The sequence below is a fragment of the Seriola aureovittata genome, chromosome 21 (genome assembly GCF_021018895.1).
Source record: "Seriola aureovittata isolate HTS-2021-v1 ecotype China chromosome 21, ASM2101889v1, whole genome shotgun sequence".
In the NCBI taxonomy this organism is placed as follows: Eukaryota; Metazoa; Chordata; class Actinopteri; order Carangiformes; family Carangidae; genus Seriola; species Seriola aureovittata.
The window spans coordinates 22,110,096-22,131,460 of NC_079384.1; the positions used below are offsets into that span (position 1 = coordinate 22,110,096).

General features: G+C 40.9%; 1 protein-coding gene across 6 annotated transcripts in view; it reads left to right on the top strand.

Moving 5' to 3' along the window:
• Positions 1–21,365, top strand: part of ryr2a (ryanodine receptor 2a (cardiac)) — a 202,363-nt gene that overhangs the window by 122,983 nt on the left and 58,015 nt on the right. For 3 of the 6 annotated variants that reach the window (XM_056366909.1, XM_056366911.1, XM_056366913.1), the window contains 23 exons: positions 91–202; positions 320–440; positions 621–790; positions 2,550–2,770; positions 3,081–3,171; positions 3,435–3,575; positions 9,384–9,547; positions 9,642–9,720; positions 9,858–9,947; positions 11,316–11,453; positions 11,607–11,684; positions 11,876–11,951; positions 12,194–12,317; positions 13,196–13,311; positions 13,819–13,883; positions 14,035–14,156; positions 14,422–14,471; positions 18,361–18,421; positions 18,799–19,037; positions 19,345–19,426; positions 20,516–20,646; positions 20,819–20,946; positions 21,137–21,329. In XM_056366909.1, the coding sequence (XP_056222884.1) occupies positions 91–202; positions 320–440; positions 621–790; positions 2,550–2,770; positions 3,081–3,171; positions 3,435–3,575; positions 9,384–9,547; positions 9,642–9,720; positions 9,858–9,947; positions 11,316–11,453; positions 11,607–11,684; positions 11,876–11,951; positions 12,194–12,317; positions 13,196–13,311; positions 13,819–13,883; positions 14,035–14,156; positions 14,422–14,471; positions 18,361–18,421; positions 18,799–19,037; positions 19,345–19,426; positions 20,516–20,646; positions 20,819–20,946; positions 21,137–21,329 (2,792 nt within the window). The remainder of the gene's footprint in view (positions 1–90; positions 203–319; positions 441–620; positions 791–2,549; positions 2,771–3,080; positions 3,172–3,434; positions 3,576–9,383; positions 9,548–9,641; positions 9,721–9,857; positions 9,948–11,315; positions 11,454–11,606; positions 11,685–11,875; positions 11,952–12,193; positions 12,318–13,195; positions 13,312–13,818; positions 13,884–14,034; positions 14,157–14,421; positions 14,472–18,360; positions 18,422–18,798; positions 19,038–19,344; positions 19,427–20,515; positions 20,647–20,818; positions 20,947–21,136; positions 21,330–21,365) is intronic. The other 3 variants (XM_056366912.1, XM_056366910.1, XM_056366915.1) reach the window with 1 other exon arrangement.

Genomic DNA, 21,365 nt, shown 5'->3' on the forward strand with positions numbered 1-21,365 from the left:
AACATAACATCTGTCACATCTTGAAAGAAAGACGTTTTTAACATATTTAATGTTTTTAAAGTGTGTGTGTGTGTGTGTGTGTGTTTTTAGCAGTGACATGATGGAAGAAGAGGAAGATGATACCATCCACATGGGAAATGCCATTATGACCTTCTATGCTGCTCTCATTGATTTGCTAGGTCGCTGTGCTCCAGAGATGCATGTTAGTGACAACACCCCCCCGCGCGCGCACACACACACACACACACACACACAGAGATAGACTCATATACACAGACTCATATACTTGTTCACACTAACGTCTCTTACTCTGTATCAGTTAATCCATGCTGGTAAAGGTGAAGCAATCCGTATCAGAGCCATTCTGAGGTCTCTCATTCCTATTGAAGACCTGGTGGGAGTAATCAGTATTCCATTTTCCATGCCCAACCTGGCGAAAGGTAAGCAACACCACCAGCCACCCACCTTACCTGATGTGCATACTGCAGTAATCCTGATTTTAAGTAGGTCCAGCACAGCATCCATGATGAAAATAAATGGCAACATTTACTTCAGTATTACAAATGGTTATATGTTGACCTTTGTTTCTCATGTGTGTGTTTGTGCCTGTGCATGCATAGATGGGGTGGTGGTGGAGCCAGACATGTCAGCTGGTTTCTGTCCAGACCATAAGGCAGCCATGGTGCTGTTCCTGGACCGGGTCTATGGTATAGAAGACCAGAATTTCCTGCTCCACCTGCTGGAAGTCGGATTCTTACCAGACCTGAGAGCTGCTGCCTCGCTGGACACTGTGAGTGTGTGCATGCGTGCGTACGTGCGTGCGTACGTGCGTGCGTGCGTGTGTGCGTGCGTGAGTGCGTGCGTGTGTGTGTGCTGCCCCATTCGGAACTTCCTTCAAGCTAAACTAAGAAATATTTTAATATTGATATTGACAAAGGTTCAAATTCTGTTTGGTCATCCAGCTTGCAACAAAAGTCTCACAGCTCTCATCTGTCCTGTTTCCAGCTGCAGGCAGCTGTTTTCAGAAAAAAACAACTGTAAAAAGCCACTGTCCACCACCTTGTCAATAGCAAACGGCAGACAGACACTGTCAGAGAGCAGCTGGTGAACATTGTGGAGCATTTAACAGCTAGGGATCCAAAAAGAGACCAAAAACAGAGCTAAAAGGACTTTCAGTGAATGGTCATGCCACTGCATGTGGAAGCTAATGTTGCTCTGTGTCTGCTGGATATATAAATACTCAATTCTTTGCTAAAATATTTGATAACAACTTCATGAGGTGATAACATGTCAGTGTTTGTAGTTGTTCCAATGCACCTGAATGTCTCAACCTGCAATAGGGACAAATAACTAATGACGTAACATAGGGGTGGGCGATATGGCAAAAATCATGATAATCACGATTTCAATTTTATCATGATCTTAAATTGGAAAAAGAAAAACAGACAATTTAGACCAAAGAACCTTTCTTAACAGATTTTATTTCAAATAGTCGCAGTTTTGCCTGCATGTGCAAACAATGTAAAGTTTAAGGTAAACAACAACAACATTCTAATAAAGTGCACTCTTGCAAAAGTAGTAACAGAAAATAAAAGTAGTAAAATATCAATCAAAGACATTACTGACTGCAATTTATAGAATTTGCCCTAGACGATCCCACGATCTCTGCAGTTTGAAAGATCGTCTTCACGTTGTAATCCTTCACGATCTAATATCGTCATATCGCCCACCCCTAACGTAACAGAACAGTTCTTTCAAACTCCCTTCATTTGATACATTAGTACCCAAAAGCCCATTCTCGTGGAAAGGATATCTCAGTAACACCAAAAACATTCCCCTCGACTCAAGCACAATCTCATTCGATTTTGGTGGCTAAAGGTCAAGGTCCACCGTGACCTCACAAAACATGATTTTGGCCTGGTGAACGAGATATCTCAAGAACTCTTCAAGGGAATCCCTTCAATTTTGGTACAAACATTCACTTGGAGTAAAGGATGAACTGATTAGACTTTGGTGGTCAAAAGTCACGGTCAGTGTCACATCACAAAACAATTTTTATGACTCTGGATAAACACAGATGTAACCTGAAACTAGTCTGAGTGGTGGAGGCAGACAACCATGAGGAGGTAATTGTAGTTGAATTCAACTACAACTACTTTCAAATTCGACATTACACCACCTCAACTGGAACACAGCCCTCTGAAGGCATTTTAACAAAAGCTGAAATGTAATAGATTTGTTATAAAATATCAAATGTACAAAATGAACCAATCCAAGTCAAAATTTCTTATTTACCAGAAATTCTAAAAGTACATTGACATGAAAATCTTCTGAAAATATTCATGCATCACTGAGAAAGATCCAAGTAGTGGATGGCTTGCTATGATTATCAGTTTAATTCTCTTGTGGCAGGACTTTTGACTTGTACACTTACTCAGCTTTACTCCTCTTTAATCCTACTGCCTTTACAATGCAGATTTTTCCTGGAAAAAACCTGATCACACACTGAGACATTCATCTTCCTCTATTCATCTCTGTATTTTTGCCAGGTTGCTCTCAGTGCCACAGACATGGCACTCGCTCTCAACAGGTATCTGTGTACAGCTGTGCTGCCTCTCCTGACTAAATGTGCACCGCTGTTTGCGGGGACAGAGCCGTTTGCTTCACTGATTGACTCCCTCCTCCACACCATTTACCGCCTGTCAAAAGGCTGCTGTCTCACCAAGGCCCAGAGGGACGCCATAGAGGAGTGTCTGCTGGCTGTTTGTGGGTAAGACTGGAATTAAAATGGAGCGTGTTAATTGAGACTTTTATATGTGTATATATGTCATCAGAATATGTGAATTATTTATGTTCCTATCATTGATGCTTTTTTGGTCAGCAGTTCCTTTTTGTTTTGTTATAATGTCTTTGTCATTTGGCAGTTTTTCCTGTTCTTCTGATCATCATGTTTATTTTAATGACACACTCATTCACACTCATCACTTTGTCTCCTGTGTTTTTACACTGCTTACAGTCCAGTACTTATTTCATGTCAGTGCAAACCACCAACTCATGTGTGTCATCTTAATTATGTGCAGAAAGCTGAGACCCTCAATGATGCAGCATCTCCTGAGGAGGCTGGTGTTTGACGTTCCTCTGCTTAATGAACACACCAAGATGCCTCTGAAGGTGAGAAACACATCAGTTAAATTTCTGCTTTTCAGAGGAGTCACCAGGGACTCGAATTTAGCTTTAATATTAAGAAGAATATCTAATGTACACTTTCTTACTGTGGTCTTAACCTCAGCTTGGAGTCAGAACATTTTCCACTCCGACATGAAACTGTGATCATGTGTCATGGTAGTAGGAGAGCATTCTGACTTACTGTTGGTTGTTTAAAGCTTGTTTAAAGTCGGCAAATGGTTGATGTATGTCCTTTTGACTTTCCCCAGCTGTTGACCAATCACTATGAGCGTTGTTGGAAGTATTACTGCCTGGCTGGAGGCTGGGGCAACTTTGGAGCTGCATCAGATGAAGAACTTCACCTCTCCAGGAAACTGTTTTGGGGAATATTTGATGCTCTGTCATACAAGGTGAGCTTTATTTTTTCATAGAACATCAAATGAAAATTAAGTGAATTAGGTTATTACTTAAATAAATGAATGTGTAAATGGTATTCACAACTAGTTGAGGGACTCACAAGATGTAAATCAGTGCAGTAGAGGCTGATGTATTCCAACTTTTAGTCCAAAAATGCTGGATTCTTCAGAGATAGATAAATAGATACTTTATTTAGCCCCTAGGGGATGTCCATTAGCTCAATGTTGATACTAATAATATCAGTTAATAATAAATAAAAAATAATAATTTCCTTTGGCTGAGGTGCTGTATAGCCTGATGGCAGTGTGCACAAAGGATCTCCTGAACCTCTCTGTTCTGCAGCGCAGTGAGATGAGACGTCTGCTGCACCTGTAGCTGCTTCTCTGTCCTGCCAGAATGTTTTATGTCTTTGTATACTTTTAATGTGAGATTCTTTGCTTGTGTTTTATATCTTTTTTGTATTTTATTGTTATTGTACAGCACTTTGGTCAACAGTGTTGTTTTTATAAATGAAACTGGATTGGATTGGATTCTTGATTGGAAATTTTTTTTTAACAGAACCCCCACCTCCGTCAAGCCCTGAATTGTGGGCTTGATTCCTTCTATAGCAAGCTGCTTCAGTGGATATTGTTTTCTGTATGGCAACCTAGCCCCTAGTTTAAGCTTGATATGTATAGGTGGCGGTACTTTAATCCTACCTACATCAGTCTTGTGTTTTGACCACACTTCTTGTGGCAACTGTTCTGGTGTCAGTGGCATCAGTGTCAGTGGCATCATTCACTAGGAACCTTTCTGCCAACCCCCCCCACCCCCCCCCCCCACCCCCCCACCCCCCCATCACATGCTTAATGATATTCTGATATATGGTTGTCCTGGTGAGATGTGAATCTACTTCAATGTAATCCCCTCCTGTATTCGTAATCCTGCATTCACCATTGTGCCGAGTTCATGTGATTCATGTCCCTTTGCCACTAGCAGTGGGCCTTCACTTTTTCTTTCTTTGCCTTTATTCAAACATGTCTTTATTTTCCCTCTGTCACTTGCTTGTTCATTCCATGTCACTGTGAACTTCGCCTTTTATTTTCTGTTTTTCTTTTCAATTTGTTAATATTGTCACTGGGACAACTCCAGGCTTTCTGTTGGGAGAATATGGTGGTGGTCTGCCAGGCCACGTGGGGCAGTAGGCTGCTGTTCTTGTTTTTTCATTTTTTCTTTCTCACTCTTCTCCTCCTGTTTCTCTTCATCTCTCAATTGTGTCCGTGTCTGCATGGCATAGGTGGGTGTGTGTCTCTAACTTTCCAGTTTAAACCACTGCAGCACATGTCTCTCTGTGGCTTGGTTGCATTCTCTTTTACTGCTTGTATCTTTTGCTTTATGTTGGCTTCCACTTCATCACAGCAGGCTCCTCTGAAGGTCCCTTCTTTTGGCCACTGTAATTTTCACAGTGTGTTTATGCCACTTTTTCCCTACACAATTGGATCTGTTTCTCATGTTCTGGGTGTTGGTTTATCACCAAATCCTCTGGTGCTGACACACCTCCTTTAATCAGTTTAGCCCCCATATATCCTTATCTTCGACTGCTTGATAGTGATCTGGGGATTTCTGGAGCTTCGTTGGACTCTTTTATCCTGTTTAACACAAGTATTTATCAGCAGTACTGCCAGGCTTATTTTATTCCCCTTATATGGTTAAATTTGTCAGTTTCCCGTTTTATCTCACTTCTCAAGACACACTTTTATAAAAAAAAAAATTATTTTATTGTCTGTCTTTTAATTTAATTTGCATTTCACTTTGATTTGTTTTTGATGTTTGTATTTGATTCATGTGATGCATTTTGTTATTTGTATTGAAAAGTGCTATACAAATGAACTATTATTATTATCATATTATATAAATTCTCTCTGTCCTGCCTCCTTGGGTTTTAACAATGTATTAAAATCTGCTTGCATCCCATTTCACTCTCCTGGAAATGACAGTGATACACAGCTGTCATTCACTGCCACCCTGTTCTGCCTGCCAACCCCCTCTGACACTCCCAGCACTTGACTTAGAAAGATAGTGTCTACTACCCTGATTGCCTTACAGCTGCTCTAGCACTTGTGACAACAGTCACTACGGTTTACCACCTGCTTATCACCTCCTCCCCCTGCACTTCAGGAAACTCCCTTTGCACTTGTGTTAGATTTAACAAAGTTTGTGATGTGCCACAGGTTTAGATTTTTTTGCAGTTTGTCATGCCATTGCTCCAAGTCCTCATCGTCTCCGCTCCAACCAGAAATGTGTCTTTATTCCCTGTATCTTTATATATCCTTTATTTTCATAATGTTCTAAAAAAGACACCTTATTTTCACTATCACTATCTCCCTCATTCATCCGTATTGGTCTCCCTTAGGATATGAACAGTTTAACAACAAATACAATTTAAATCACTGTAAACACTGTTTTATTATCTACACAGTTACTATTTTATCTATCCTTAGCAGTATTAATATGCACTATATACACTTTCTGGGCAGTGCTGCTGTCCCTCAGTGGCGCATGCAATAACTCTCTTGCCATCCCGTAGGCCCCTTAGCAATGCATGCAAGCTCTAATCAGTCCCATGCCCGTGCAGACCTTCCCTTCCCCAGGATACCCCAGCAAATAGCCGAAATATTTCAGGGACGAAAAGCAGCATTGCCTGTTTTATCTCTAGTCTCTCTTAGACTTTTTAGCTCCCTACCCGCTCAGACTCCGTCTTCTCTGGAGAATCTGAGCTCTCAGCTGCGATGCTACAGAGATGACAAGATGGTAGACTCTTTACACCACTATTTCAACACACATCTTTTCTATTCTGCGATCAAACCACACTATTCACATCTGTGCGACTATATAAGGCTCATATTCACCCTGCTTCATGGCTTATCTCGCTCAGAGGGTTGTAGTTGTTGGGTCTGAGCTCTGCCTCATGAGCTGGACACCAAATATGTTGGATTTTTGGTTGTCTATCAATTTATTGGCTATCATAAATTAAGAAAATATTAATATTGAAAATATTAATATTAAATAATAACTTTAAAATTAATTAAAGTTCTCAGGGCACCAGCCTAAACTAACAGGCAAAATAGCCAATATTGTTTCAGTCTCAATTTATTACCATTAATCTGGAACTCTGATTAATAATTAGCTTATTACATTACATTAACAAAGTTAAGACTTCTGCTGCTTAGCTATGCTGTGCTGTGCTGTGCTGGGAAAGGTTAGGCCCAGTCAGTTAACATTACCCAATCCTTGGAACAAACAAAGAGGTCCTTTCCAGTGTTGGTGTAAAGTCCAGTGAGTTGGGAGGCTTCCTGGTGGAGTAAAGTCCTGTCTGGCTGTGTTGCTTGCTGTTATCTCTTTTGTTCTCCTCACAGAGTTAGCTGTTCCATGCTAACTCTGCTACGACTCCTGATGCTTGGAAAGTCAGCTGGGCTTGTGTCGTAGCTGCTGATTCTGAAGAGGATTTGGTTCACTCTCAGTTAAATCCGAAGCAGGTCGCTGCTGTTGAGGAGAAGAGCGTTTGCAGGCTGCTGTGAGCAGGCCGGCGAGGGAGCTGGTTTCTCAGGTAGCAGAGCTGACCTGGGCTGGGGCCTTGTTGCCCTTTGAAGAACCGAGACGAGAGAACTGGAGCTGCTCTCCAGACCTTCTCCAGAAGGGAATAGAGGGAGAAGAGGGCCAGAGATCTGGTTTTGTTTGGTGACACCCTTGGGGGTCACATGTCACACGCTGACCCACACTGGCTGGCCAGTGGGGTCCGTTTGGGGGGGAGGGTCGTCCCCAGGTGTGAACCCTGAGGAACTTTGGAGTGTGAGTTCCATTGTCCAGTGGAGCAAAGAAACATTTGGTCTCTTGAATGGTGAGACCCAACACATCTCTGGTGTTGTTGTGCTGCAGCTTCCTCTATACTTTCTTTTTGTAGTCCTCCTTCACCTGCTTTAATCTCCTCTTCAGCTCATGTTGCACACACCTGTCTCCATCCCTGAAGGCCTCTTTTTCTGGTCGAGGAGGGTCTTGATGTTATAAGTGATCCAGGGTTTGTTGTTTGGAAAGCAGTGTACAGTCCTTGCTGGTATTACAGTGTCCATACAGAAGTTAATGTAGTCTGTGGTACATTCAACCATTCTAACAAGGTCAGGGTCCTTGCTGTTTTCCCTGTGACTCCAACAGTACATTCTACTCTATGCACTCAAAACAGTCTTTTAGAGACTCACTGGCCTCCAGGGTCCAGTTCCTGATTGAGCGGGTGGTTGCAGCCTGTCTCAGTACACAGGACTTGGAGGAAGGCTGAAGAAAAACCAGATTATGATCTGATCTGCCAAGTGGTGGTAGAGCTGAAGCAGTGTAGGCCTCCTTGACATTTGCATACAACAGATCAAGTGTCTTATTTTCCCTTGTGGGACAGTCAACATACTGAGTGAAGCCAGTCAGGTGAGAGGTGAGAGTGGCATGGTTAAAATCCCCCAATATTGCTATGAATGCATCAGGGTGCTGGGTCTATACTTGCAACAGTATCGTGAATGGCGTCAGACGCGACTGCAGGATCTGCTCGTGGTTGAATGTAAACAACAATGTTGACGATGTGAGAGAACTCCAACTCCCTCAGTACATAGCGCGGTCTAAGACCAACTGCCAACATTTCAGTATCCCAGTAACTTCTCCTTCACTCTGATGTGACGGGGGTTGCACCATCTATTGTTCACAAGCAGAACCAGTCCTCCACCTTTATTCTTCCCACTTGCTCTGGCGTCTCTGTCCGCTCATACTGCAGTGAAGCCGGGTAAATCCATACAACGGTTGAGAGTGTTGTTGTTTAACCAGGTCACCGTGAAACATATGAGACTAAGCTCACGATATGCTCACTGGTTCTTCACAAGTGCCTCCAGTTCATCACACTTGTTAGCCAGGGAGTTGACATTTCCCATGAGGATCGATTGTAGAAAAGGCTTATATCTACATCTCCTAGCATTTTTTCCCCACAATGCAACTAATGGCATCTCTTTGTTCAACTTTCGCCGTGAGGTAGCTGCTCTATTATTTCTATTATAATCTTTTAATCTCCAAGCCCAAACTGAGATAACCTTGATGGCATCGCTATGAAATCATCAGGATCAGGATTTTTGTCTCAGACTTGACGAAGCTCCCCCAGGGACCCAGAAGACATAGTTTTCACAAACTGAGTTGTACTAACCATTACATGTAAACAGACCCTTATCTGTAACGTTGGTGGATTTTCCCTTTAAATAATCAATGAAATTCATGTCAAATAAATTCACAAACTGAAATTTAAATGCCATGAAAATGTACAAATGCTTACCCTGAATACAATTATGAGCATTCCATTATTACTTATAACATAATTATAGTAGTTGTGTTTGTAATGTGGGATATGACCTTTTCAAATGTTTGTTAGCTGCATTCTGCACATGCAGTAATGTAAAACAAAGTATGTAACCAGGCTCGTTCTACTGTCCGTGGGTGTGCAAGTGACCCATGCTAAAGAGTAGTAAAACGTGCTGCTCAACAGTTGTCATCCAAGAAAACATTACCATGTTATGACTGCTATTTATTACTGTAGAGTTTGAGGTTTTCAAGGTTAAGACAGCTTCAGGTCAGGTTTGTGTGTGGTTGAATTAAATGATCCTGCTTCAGCCACGATTCAGTGAACACACAGATACCTCAGGCTGGAGATAAACATGTGACAGTGGAAGCAGAGAGAGGGGGAAACTTTGCAGTGGAAGCGTAACAGTGCTGTGTGATCTGTGTGTGTCTTCATGATGTAGCGGTATGACCAGGAGCTGTTTAAGCTGGCATTGCCATGTCTCAGTGCTGTGGCGGGAGCTCTTCCTCCAGACTACATGGAGTCTAACTACATGGCCATGATGGAGAAACAGTCATCCATGGACTCAGAGGGAAACTTCACTCCACAGCCTGCAGACACCACCAAGTATACAACATATTTATTTCTTCTTTGTTAAATAACTTCTAATATACAACATCCTCCTTGTTTCAATGTGGTTTTTCTTTTCTGCCTTCATCAGTGTGACTGTCCCAGAGAAACTGGACTATTTCATAACCAGATATGCAGAACACAACCATGAAAAGTGGTGTATAGAGAAGGTAAGGAAGCAACAGGTGACAAGTCGAACATGAAATTGTGGTAGTCCTGTTACTGATTTGTTTTTATGATGTCTCAGTGGTTATGTTATGTAAGAAAATGTTTGAATTTTGAAATATCTCTTATGTATATTGTACAGTTTTCCAATGGCTGGTCATATGGGGAACAGATATGTGAAATCAGCAAGAGCCACCCTTTACTGAAACCATACAAAGGCCTCTCTGAAAAGGTAGTCTGCATGCAGCTGTCTGAGTTTGTTCACCTCAGGCAACAAAACTTATTCAAGTGTCTCTGAAGTCAACACAAGTCACACCAACTGGCCTCATGTTGTTACATGTTCTCATGTTCCAAAATTTCAAATTGACACTTCCACGTGATTGAATGAATTGATTCTGGTTCTGTGGTTGCCAGCTTTGGGCCAGTGTCTGCTCATGGAATTCTGATTCTGTTGTATGATTCATCATTGCCTGTCATAAATCTGGGAGTTACCCAACATTAGGGTGACCTAGTAGGAAACTGGTGGCCCAAGCAGTTGGCTGTCATGGTTGAGGGGATGGGTATTGTTCAGATTTTAATGGTACTAATGCTTTTATCGATACCACTTATCGACCCAGTGTCTTTTTCTAAGAGAAAAAACAACAATTAAGAAAAGAATTAACTTTGTTTTATATCAGATGAACTCAGTTAACATACTTGAGTCGCAAACTTCAACAGCATTGTTTTGAACAGATCACTATTATAGACTGATTTTGTAATGATGGAAATGTAAAACACAATGATTTACTACAGGACTTTTTGACAGTATTTTTACTGTGCAGTAGCTCGTTTACCGGCAGTCCCCACATCACTCATCATTTCTGAACAATTCAGATGCTGTTCTGTCCATTTCAGATTGGATTTAAGAACACATTCATAACATTCAGCTGGCTAATTTTTTACTTTTTATCATTAACCCATGTTCATATAATGTAGTTAATTAACTCTGTGTGAGCTGTTTCCGCCCTTACATGAACAAGACTTTACCACATTTTTGAGTAGTCCTCTCTGCCATTGTCGCTAATTGCAGGGTCTCTTTGTGTGTGTGTGTGTGTGTGTGTGTGTGTGTGTGTGTGTGTGTGTGTGTGTGTGTGTGTGTGTGTGTGTGTGTGTGTGTCGCACAGTGCTACAGCATGTAAGACAGAGCTGGCTCTGCCACACAGAGGGTCAGAGAGAGAGAGAGAGAAAGAAAGAGAGAGATCACTCTTACGCTTATTGATACTATGGCCCTTAAAAATTTTGCCCTGGTATCCGTTTATTACCGGGTTTTGGTACCCATGCCTAAACGGTTGTAGTTTGATTTAATTTTGATATTGGTGGCAAGAGACCAAACTCTTAACAAACTTAAATCTATCTTTGATGGAAGAACGGTGTGTGTTAAAATGTTTTTATTTCTTCAGATACTGTGTAGACTGTCTGTCTAAAGTCAGAACAAGCAGCTGCATGCCACTGAAAAATCCTAGGAAGAGATCTTTTAAAAAGAGAGGATAATGTTTTATTCTCCACTTTCAGCACTGGACACTTTATAATAGCATATTGAAGCTGGGTTGTATTCCTGTAGGATAAGGAGTCGTACTGCTGGTCAGTCAGAGAGTCTCTGAAGACCATGCTGTCGTGGGGCTGGAGCATCGAAAGGATCAGAGAGGGAGACCCCGCCAGCCTCCACAACAAGTCCAGGAGGATATCACAGGCTAGCCAGGTACACATGCACACATAAACAGTGACGTATATGAAGCAACATACACACAACTACACAAACACACAAATACAAATATGAATTTTGCTTTAAAAAGCATTCATACAGAAAAAACAGTGGCATACAGTGATATGGAGTGTGTCATTTGTTCCACAGCTGTCTTTTGAAGGAGCTGCAGCTTTCAGCCCGAGACCCATTGATATGAGCAATGTTACACTGTCCAGAGACATGCAGGTAGGTTACTGACTGTACACAAAGAAGTGTAAAGCAACACACAGTATATGATCAAATAAGACAGCAGCTTAATCTGGGCTATTGTAGCACGGAGAACATTGATATAAAACTACAGGGTACTGGGGATGAATAGATGAATGGATCTGTGCAGTGTAACAGAGTCACATATGTTTCATATTGTGTTTGTCCAGTCTATGGCAGAGCTGCTCGCAGAGAATTATCATAATGTCTGGGCGAGGAAAAAGAAAATGGAGCTGGAAGCCAAAGGTAATTCTCACACAACACATCAACTGTGTTTTTGTTTTGCTGCCAACACCACCAGCTGATGTGGACATCATAGTCTGAATGTTAACAGTGTAAGTGTGGAAACCATGATGAAATACTTCACAATTCATCTGAACTACGATATGAAAATATATAACAAAACAAGAAAAGTCCTGTAGCTTCAAGCGTTCTCTTTGTACTAACCTGCTTTGTCCTCCACCCTGCTGTGCTGCTGTTGTCTACAGGTGGAGGAAACCATCCCCTTCTGGTTCCTTATGACACACTGACTGCCAAAGAGAAATCCAGAGACAGAGAGAAAGCACAGGAGATTCTCAAGTTCCTCCAGATCAACGGTTACACTGTGTCCAGGTGAGAAACAGGCAACCACTCTACACCAAGATTTCAAGTTAAGGACAAGTTCATTTTGTATGACTAATTGATTGACTGATTTCAAAAATGAGTGCGTAGCAGTGTGTGTCTGCAGTGTATTTGTCTGTACCAACCAAAAAGAAATTTCTGAGATGTGAGGAAACATGATTTCTGCCAAAGTGTCTGACCCAAAGTCAAATAACAACAGTGTCAGTTTCTTTGTGTCCAGTGCAAAGGTACTGGGATGTGTTTATCCTAACATGCCACATAGAGAGTAAAAAAGAGGGAAATTATCATCTACAGTAGATACAGGCAAATAAAAATATATTGTAATAATAATAACATATTGTATCGTGGTATAATGACAGCAATATGCAAGACTTTTGAGATGCTGTATACTTTCAGTGCACTCAGCTGTTGATTATATTATGTTATCTAATTATTTTATATAATAATAGTACATTATGATATTTAAACATGTTCAATAAAATTATTCTAGTTTTAAACAATACAGTTTCACAGGTGTTGGATGGTGAGTTCACTTTGGACAGAGCTAAGGTAGATGTTTCCTCCGACTCCCAGTGTCACAACTCAAACACAAGTCAGACACCAGTAAAGGTTCAAATCAGTTCACCTTTATTCAGGTTCAACGAACAAAAGCAAGTGAGGATAAACGGGAGGTGATGTTAGGTTGCGGGGCAGTGGTCGGCAACAGGCAGGCAGGAGAACCAAAAGCCTGGGGTTACTGCAAGGCATCCAGCCTGTAATACCCCTAAGCTAGGCTAAACACATCCCAGACCTATCTCTGTAATGGATGCACAGAGTGTGTTATCCCAAATTTCAGACAATTCCTTTGAGATTGTGTTTGTTGTTTGCAGAGGTGTGAAGTCACAGGAGCTGGACACTCCAGCTATAGAGAAACGATTCGCCTACACTTTCCTCCAGCAGCTCATCACATACGTAGACCAGGCCCACCAACACATGATGGAGTTTGGTGAGACTCTGCTGTCGAATGAATGAAAGGCAGATTACAGTTCAGAAATGAATATAATGTAATTGTTACAGGGTTTCCCCTACGAACAGTTGTTTTTAGACAAGATTGTTGTGGTAACACGCACAATATATGTCACACAGTTACCACTACTATTCTCTGTGGAAACAGCATGTATTCAAAACTGGTTAATGCCTCTGATGCAACAGGCAGCATTACCGCTGACAAGTTCAGAAGAAAGAGAAAACAAGGTTTTCTCTATTTATAGCAGCTGCAGATACTATCTATGTTTGTAAGCTCATGCCAATCTGCCATCATCCATATTCATGACAGAGATGTGCCCAGGTGCTCCAGAGAGACAGAGAGAAAAGAGAAAAGAAATTGTTTACTTTGAGTTGCAAGGTGTGGTTCCCTCTTTGCAACTGAGACAATGTGCAGATGTGAATATCACCAGATAAAACTATCCAGATGTTATCATCCTTGATTCTGTTCTGCCTTCCTGTCATTTAGACCTGGGAACGAGACAGAAGGGAGAGAAGGTTCCTCATGAACAGCAGATGAAGTTCTTTGGAAAGGTCAGAACTTCTGACATCTGACCTTCGTTTTTTTTTAAGTAAACTCAAAGGGGGTTACCAAAACTGCAAATCATTCATTCATTATAAACTGATAAATAATATGACATCTGAGAGGTAATTACATTGTGTCTTTATGCTATTTAACCCACAGGTTGTCTTGCCATTGGTGGATCAGTACTTTAAAAACCATAGGCTCTACTTCCTGTCCACAGCCATCCATCCAATTAGCAGTGGTGGCCACGCCTCCAACAAGGAGAAAGAGATGGTGACCAGGTGAGTGCAGCAAATGATACAACAGGAGACAAAGAGAAAGGCAACAATGCCAGTAGCCATTTTTTTTCATATGGTTGTAAATGACTAAGATGTGTGTTAGAATTGCGTGAGTGTAGAGCTGTGGGAAGTGTCAGCAGCTGACATCAGGCTATGTCTCCTACACTCTCTGTTTTCCCCTGGGTCTCTGTCATTTGATTATCTCTCACCTTTCATCTATTTTTTCTGTTTCCCTCTCTTCCTCTTTCCTTTCCTTCAATCTTTTCAGTCTTTTCTGCAAACTGGGAGTTCTTGTCAGACATAGGATATCCTCTTTTGGTAAGGATGGTTTATGTACAATGCTTTTTGTTTGATGAGACATAAAGGCTTGGTTTAATAAGCAAGTGCTGAGTGTTAGATCATTGCAGTGTGAGTGGGTTCATGACATGCCAAAAAAGGGGTCCTGCCTATGCTACACACAGCATTTGTCTCACAAATAAAATAGAACTGTTACTGGTCTGAAGGGAAAACGCTATATTGTCATTGTAATAGGTTTTAAAAAAGAATAAAGATGCTGACATATTTAGACAATGATGATCCTGATGGAAACATCTCACATTGACCTTTGACATCTGCATTTCAGACTGCCAGTCGGTTAACAAAGCCTGTCCCATTTAAAAGTCTCATCCAAATACAGAGACTTGATTCCTGCTTTTGCCCAAATGTGGAGGACTCAACCAGTGTATCCCTGCAGTGCTCAGTATCCCATAATCCAACGGTTCCCAACCTTTTTTCCTTGGAGCCTCCATTGCTTGTGTTCAAAACAAGTCAGGGCCCCCCCCTTCCCCACTCCGTGTCCCCACACACACCAAAAGAATAAAGTGATTCATTACAAATCTTTATTTGCAAAAATAAACATCAGTTGTTGGGTTTTCTTCCTATTCGCTTTGGTTTACCCTGTATATGGAATATGAATATGTTTTTCTTTCCTCCTTTTAATGTCAACAGGTGTATCAAATATACACAAAAAATAATAACTGTAGGGACATTAAAATATTTCTGTCTCTTTTCAAGAGAGCTAAACATTTAAACTTCAGACAGAAGAACAATTTTCTTTTAACAACCAAACAGAGTAGGCCTACCTCTATATGGATGAATATCATTTTCTGTCACCAGGTCTGTAAAATACAAACAGAAATGATAACAATTGCAAGAACATTAAACTATGTCTCTTTTCAAGGGAGCTTAACTAACTTAATTAACTGGAACAATTTTCCCTTAATAACCTGAAAAAGTAGGTCTACACACACACACCTCCTTACAAAAGGAATAAAGATTCATTTTCAGGGATTAATCAGCACACATAATAACAACCAGCAACAACAGTAAACAAGTTCTCCCTTAACGTTTTTTACTCTGTGTCATTCTGTTCATTCATAAACTAATGTCCACCTTGGGCTTGCATACTCATTGTCTCATTGTAGAGTGAATGTATGCCGTTTTGATCCAAAACGCATCAGTCAGATGTTCATACAGTGGTCGATTGCGAATCTTGCAAGAATTCCTTTATTTTTTTCCTGCAGTTCCATAAAACGCACAAGCACTTGTCCATGCGACAACCACCGTACCTCTGTGTGTAGCAGCAGTGTTTGATGCGCTTCATCCTCTCACGCTGGGCAAAAAGTCTCTTGTGAGAGAGCTTTAATAAAGTTTACAACTTTAACAACAGTTGACAGGTTGTTACTGGGGTCTTCTGAAAGTTTTTTTTTTACTGGCTAATGCTTGGTGATGTATCATGCAGTAGAAAATGGTGCACCCCCGGTCTTTTTCCTTCAGTCGGCTGTTAAATCCCTTGATTTTGCGACAAGGTTGTCATTGGGCAGATTGTTGGATGAGAGATAAGAGTCCACAGCCATTAAAATATACTGGCCTGTTGTTGTTGTTGTTGGTAGAATTGTAGACATAAGAATGTCTTGTTTCAAGTCATCACCGTCAGTATAATGCACTTACACGACGAACACACACTCGTCTGACACTGTTGTCTTTTCATCCAGCTGAATGGCGAAGGGAACATTCCTAAGCTTCTCATTCAGCTGGTTTTGGCAATCTGCAGCCATTTTACCAATTCTGTCTTTCAGTGTTACCAGATAGTGGGACAGTTTTTACTTTATCCACTACCTGCGGTCCACACAGCCTCTCCACAATTTTAGGCAGGTTTGATTAGCTGCTCTCCAATATGGTGTGGCTTTTTAACCGTGGCAATTAATAGCGAACACTCAAACAATGCCTCCATGGCTCTGTATAAATCACTGCCTGCTCTTTTAAAAGCTCTTCTGATGTCCGTGGATCTTTTTAATAGTGCCGATTGCTTCTTCCTCTCAAAAAATTCCTGATTTTCACCAATAGTGTCCTGAAGTTTTGTGTTCTGGTGTCGTTTCATTTTGCTTGGCTTCATGCTATCATTAGCTAGCCTCTCACCACAAATGACACATTACGGTCCTGTCCTTCAATAAAACCAAAGTTAAGGTAACTTTCGAGATATTGCCTTACTTTTTTTTTTGACACCAATGAGTCATCGGCATTTTTACGTTTCTGAAAAACTGTGTTTTCTTCACACAGTCATGCCTTGACAGCAGGAAAAGATATCTGGGATTGACTAGCCGGCTAGCTGGATAACCTGATGAGACTGTTACTCACGCCGTAAGGGTCACAGAGGTTCAGCTTAATACATTTAAATGCGGACCAAAAATATGTTTTTAGGTGGGTTTTTACAGATTTTTGATTATCCAATTGGGTGTGTTATTATGATTTTTTTTATTTAACATGCACAAATATGATTTTGAGAACCTCAGAGCAGACAAAGGACCAGTCACTTCCAGTCTCTACTGTAGCATTCAGGTGGTTTAGATCTGGGAAATGTCACATGTGTATCAGGTGATCATCTGTCAATTGACAAAAGTCTGTATTAAACTTCAGGTTACTTATGTGACTTTAGTTCTCTAATGGATGAGATGCAATCTCCCATTCTGCCACATAAGCCTATCTTGACAGCTGACCAACCAAGCCCCCTCATACATGTGTGTGAATGAGACAGTCCCTCCAGAAAGTCCCAATGTCATGATCGTTATAATTAATGCAAATTCAACCAATCCCCGTGAATTCTGCGCAATCACAGCAATTTTTCCGCAAATTTGATCAAAAATCATCATAGTTTCCTGCATTTGTACTTCTCTGCCCAAGTGAATGCAAAGTGCAAGCTGGGGCTCACCAGATGCAGCTGCTGCTTCCCCACAGAACACTGCAGGGTCCACTGGTGGCCAGAGATTGACCTCATTTGAGAGAAATTCAGGATAAAGCCTATATGTTTGGCTTTTGCCAAAGTCAAGAGAAAAGCAACATTTTCATGTTCAGTCGAGGCCTAGTGAGGGTTTCCACACTGGAAGTTCTCTATCATCCAACGACATACTCCACTGTCATCTATTTGTTAGTTATTGTTATTGACAACAAATTTGGATACATTATAAAAGAAATCATCTTTTTAGAATTATTATTGATTTTCAACTACATTATGTGATCAGAAGTAACAGTGTGTGTTCAATGTGTGCATGGGTGTGTGTGCATGCGTGCATGATATTTACCATCCTCTGCTCAGCAGCTGTGTGTGTTGTGTCGTTTGCTGGACCATATGAAAATGCTGAGAGTTTTACACCAAGTTATACTCCTCAAAGTAAAAAGAGGTTCTGCAGATTAAATCTTCATATGACTGGAAACAAAGACATATATTTTGACTAATAAAAAGTTACATATTCATATTTATTATTGGTGTTTATTAAGCTATAAAATATTAACTTTGGTGATATTTCATATTTTTAACATTTCCATCTCTTTAGACATTAAAAGGCTTGTAGTTGATACGTTTGTAATATATAGATAGTTTGTATAGTTTGCCTTTACTCATGCATATATCAGTTTTCATTTCTTTAATGGAACATCCTTTTTCTTTGAAAATGATATTCTTCTGTGCTTTTTACTAAAACACAAACATGACGGATGTGATTCTTCAGATTCTGTTTTCAGACAGTTCCAGTTGATTCCAGCAGGTAGAGGCTGTTGTTGTGTTTGTTTGTGTTTGTGTTGTTTGTTTTAGTGCGTGACACTTCACATCCCTAAGAGAATTGAACCTCAGACTCAAACCGGTCGGTTTATCATGATCCTCTCTACTTTCCAGGTAACAATGCCACATCCATAGTCAACTGTCTGCAGATACTGGGACAGAGCCTGGATGCCAGGTAAGGGAAGACATTAACCGTGTGTGTGTGTGTGTGTGTGTGTGTGTGTGTGTGTGTGTGTGTGTGTGTGTGTGTGTGTGCGCGGGCCCGTCATCATCACAGCAGGGATGATGCTTAAGTTATACCTTTTTCTGTCCAGGCCTGTGTTGAAGGACACATAATATGAATACTGCTAAAAAACTTGCTTCACACTGCGTCTGTGAACTTGAGCCTTTAAATCAGTTCTCCGGTGATGTAATGTAATTATTTAAGAGTGTGTCATGTGTCAGTGGTGGTTACCACAACAGTAAAATGATCGTGTTGTCTCTATCAGTTGGTGGAATGATGTATCTTTTGTCAAGATAAGGATGAAAAACCTAACTCTCCCTATATATTAGGACAGTGATGAAGACTGGTCTGGAGTCAGTGAAGGCTGCTCTGCGATCATACTTTGACAGTGCAGCAGAGGACCTGGAGAAGACACAGGAGAACCTGAAGCTCGGTCAGTTCACCCACAGCAGAGAGCAGCCGCGAGGTGTCACTCAGATCATCAACTACACCACCTTCGCCCTGCTGCCTGTCCTCTCCTCCCTGTTTGAACACATCGGACAGAACATGTTTGGAGAAGACCTCATATGTGAGTATATCATGTTTGTTTGACGCATCAAGGTTTAAATCCTGCTAGTTAATATTTTCAAAGTCTTTCTTTGTGACTCAAACAAATATACAACATGAAATTGATTCGGTTTCATTGTGATGAAAGGCTTAATTGATGGTAATTTTTCCTCTAAATTACCATCATTAATCCTTTCAACACAATGAAACAGAATCAAATTTATGTTGGACATCTGACATTTTCCATTTGTTAGCAGTTTCTATTTTTCTGTTAAAAATGAACTCCCTGAAATATAAACTGTGACAGTTGTTTGTCTCTCTTGCTCCAGTGGATGATGTCCAGGTATCCTGCTATAGAATCCTCAACAGCCTTTATTTTCTGGGAACCAACAAAAGCATCTATGTAGAAAGGTGGAGTATACCCTACACATATCATATAAGGACAGGAAACCTAACACATATGTAACACACTGTGCAGAGGAAAGCAAACATTTAATACAACTCAAAATCAGAATAATTCACTCAGATTTTTCTCACTGAAGTCCACATGTCAGGATGGCATGAGCATCTCCATCAGATGCAAATAACATCAATGCCACATATCTTAGATAACTATGACAACACAAGACCATGAAATACAATATGAAGGTAATAGTCATGTAACAAGTCCTGAATGTATCTTTGTGCTGAATGCTGATGCAGTATCAGTGTACCTTACATAGTACAAAAATATGTATTAACCCCATGAATGAGTGTATTTTGCTGGTGTATCATGTCTAAGGAAGAGAAAGGCACATGTTAATTTAACACTGCCAGTTACCTGTTTAGTTTTACATGTTTGCCTCTAGCTTCAGCTGTAACAGTAAAATATATACAAGTAATATTGATCACTGCCATTACTGTTAGTGTGTAAAACATTCATTCATTGCTAAGCTTCATAAAACAGTTGAATTGTTGCCTTCTGCACAAAATCCAGTTTACAGACAGTTTTTTGTGCGCAGATGTGCTGAGTTTCATGCAGCACACAATGCAACATGAAACTCTATTTGCACCTTTTTCTCTGTGTAAAGAAATAGTGTTAAACTCAAAGACCGTAAATAAAGATGGACGTAGCCTCTGTTACATCACCCACAGGTATCTGAATAGCGTTTTTGAAGCTCAGAGTGAGCTGCTCCGCCGTCGCCATCTTGGCCGTACCTAACTCCTGGCAAAGAGCAGGGGCGTGTGTGGAGCCTCGACTTTGGTGAAAGCTGGTTTGTGGCGAGCATACGCTCACCCACCTGTCACTCAAAGAGGCCACGCCTTCAATTATGCAGAACTTTAAGCCTTAATAAATTTTAAATGAGTGACCAGAGAGACTTTCAACCTATTTGAAAGTCATATTGTTTTTAGAATGTCTAGACAACAATTGTTAACCAATTCATTTAAAAATGAAATAGATGATTGACAATGAAAATAATGATTATTTTCTCCCTTCCTCTCCTCTCCTCTCCTCTCCAGACAGCGTCCAGCATTAGGAAAATGTCTAGCTGCTTTCTCAGCAGCCTTCCCTGTGGCCTTTCTTGAGCCTCACATCAACAAGTTCAACAGCTTCTCCATCTACAACATCAAAGGAACCAAAGACAGAGGGGGTACTGATGAATGTGGATTCCTTTTAATGTTTAGCGGCTCTGTGTGCTTGTACACATATACATTAGTTGGAGGGATTACACCAAGATATACAAGTCTTGTTTTAATTGTATCCTCTGAGAATTATGCTTATTCTCCATATGTTACTTAAGCATTTTTCTTTCCTTCTCCCAGCTCTAGGTCTTCCAGGACACGTTGGAGAGGTTTGTCCTGTGATCCCAAACTTAGAAAAGTCTCTGGAGGAGATCATGGAGTTGGCAGAGTCCGGCATGAGATACACTCAGATGCCCCATGTCATGGAGGTGGGACATATAACTACCTTAAAAATGCATATAACAAAATAATAGAATAGGAGTAAGGTCCTGGGATTGAGCCTGGACCTTATTTCTGTTCTACACATATTGGTTTTGTTGCCTCGGGATGTCGGGTTTATTCAATGCCAAGTATTGGAAATTCTGTGTGATTCACAGTCAAACTGCACTTTTACTGCAGGTGGTGTTGCCCATGTTATGTAGCTATATGTCTCACTGGTGGGAACATGGACCTGAGAGCAACACAGACAAAGCTGACAGCTGCTGCACCTCCGTGACCTCTGAACACATGAACACTCTGCTGGGGAACATTCTCAAGATCATCTACAACAACCTTGGAATAGATGAGGGGGCCTGGATGAAAAGACTAGCTGGTAAACATGATGACACACTGCGTGTAACAGGCTGTT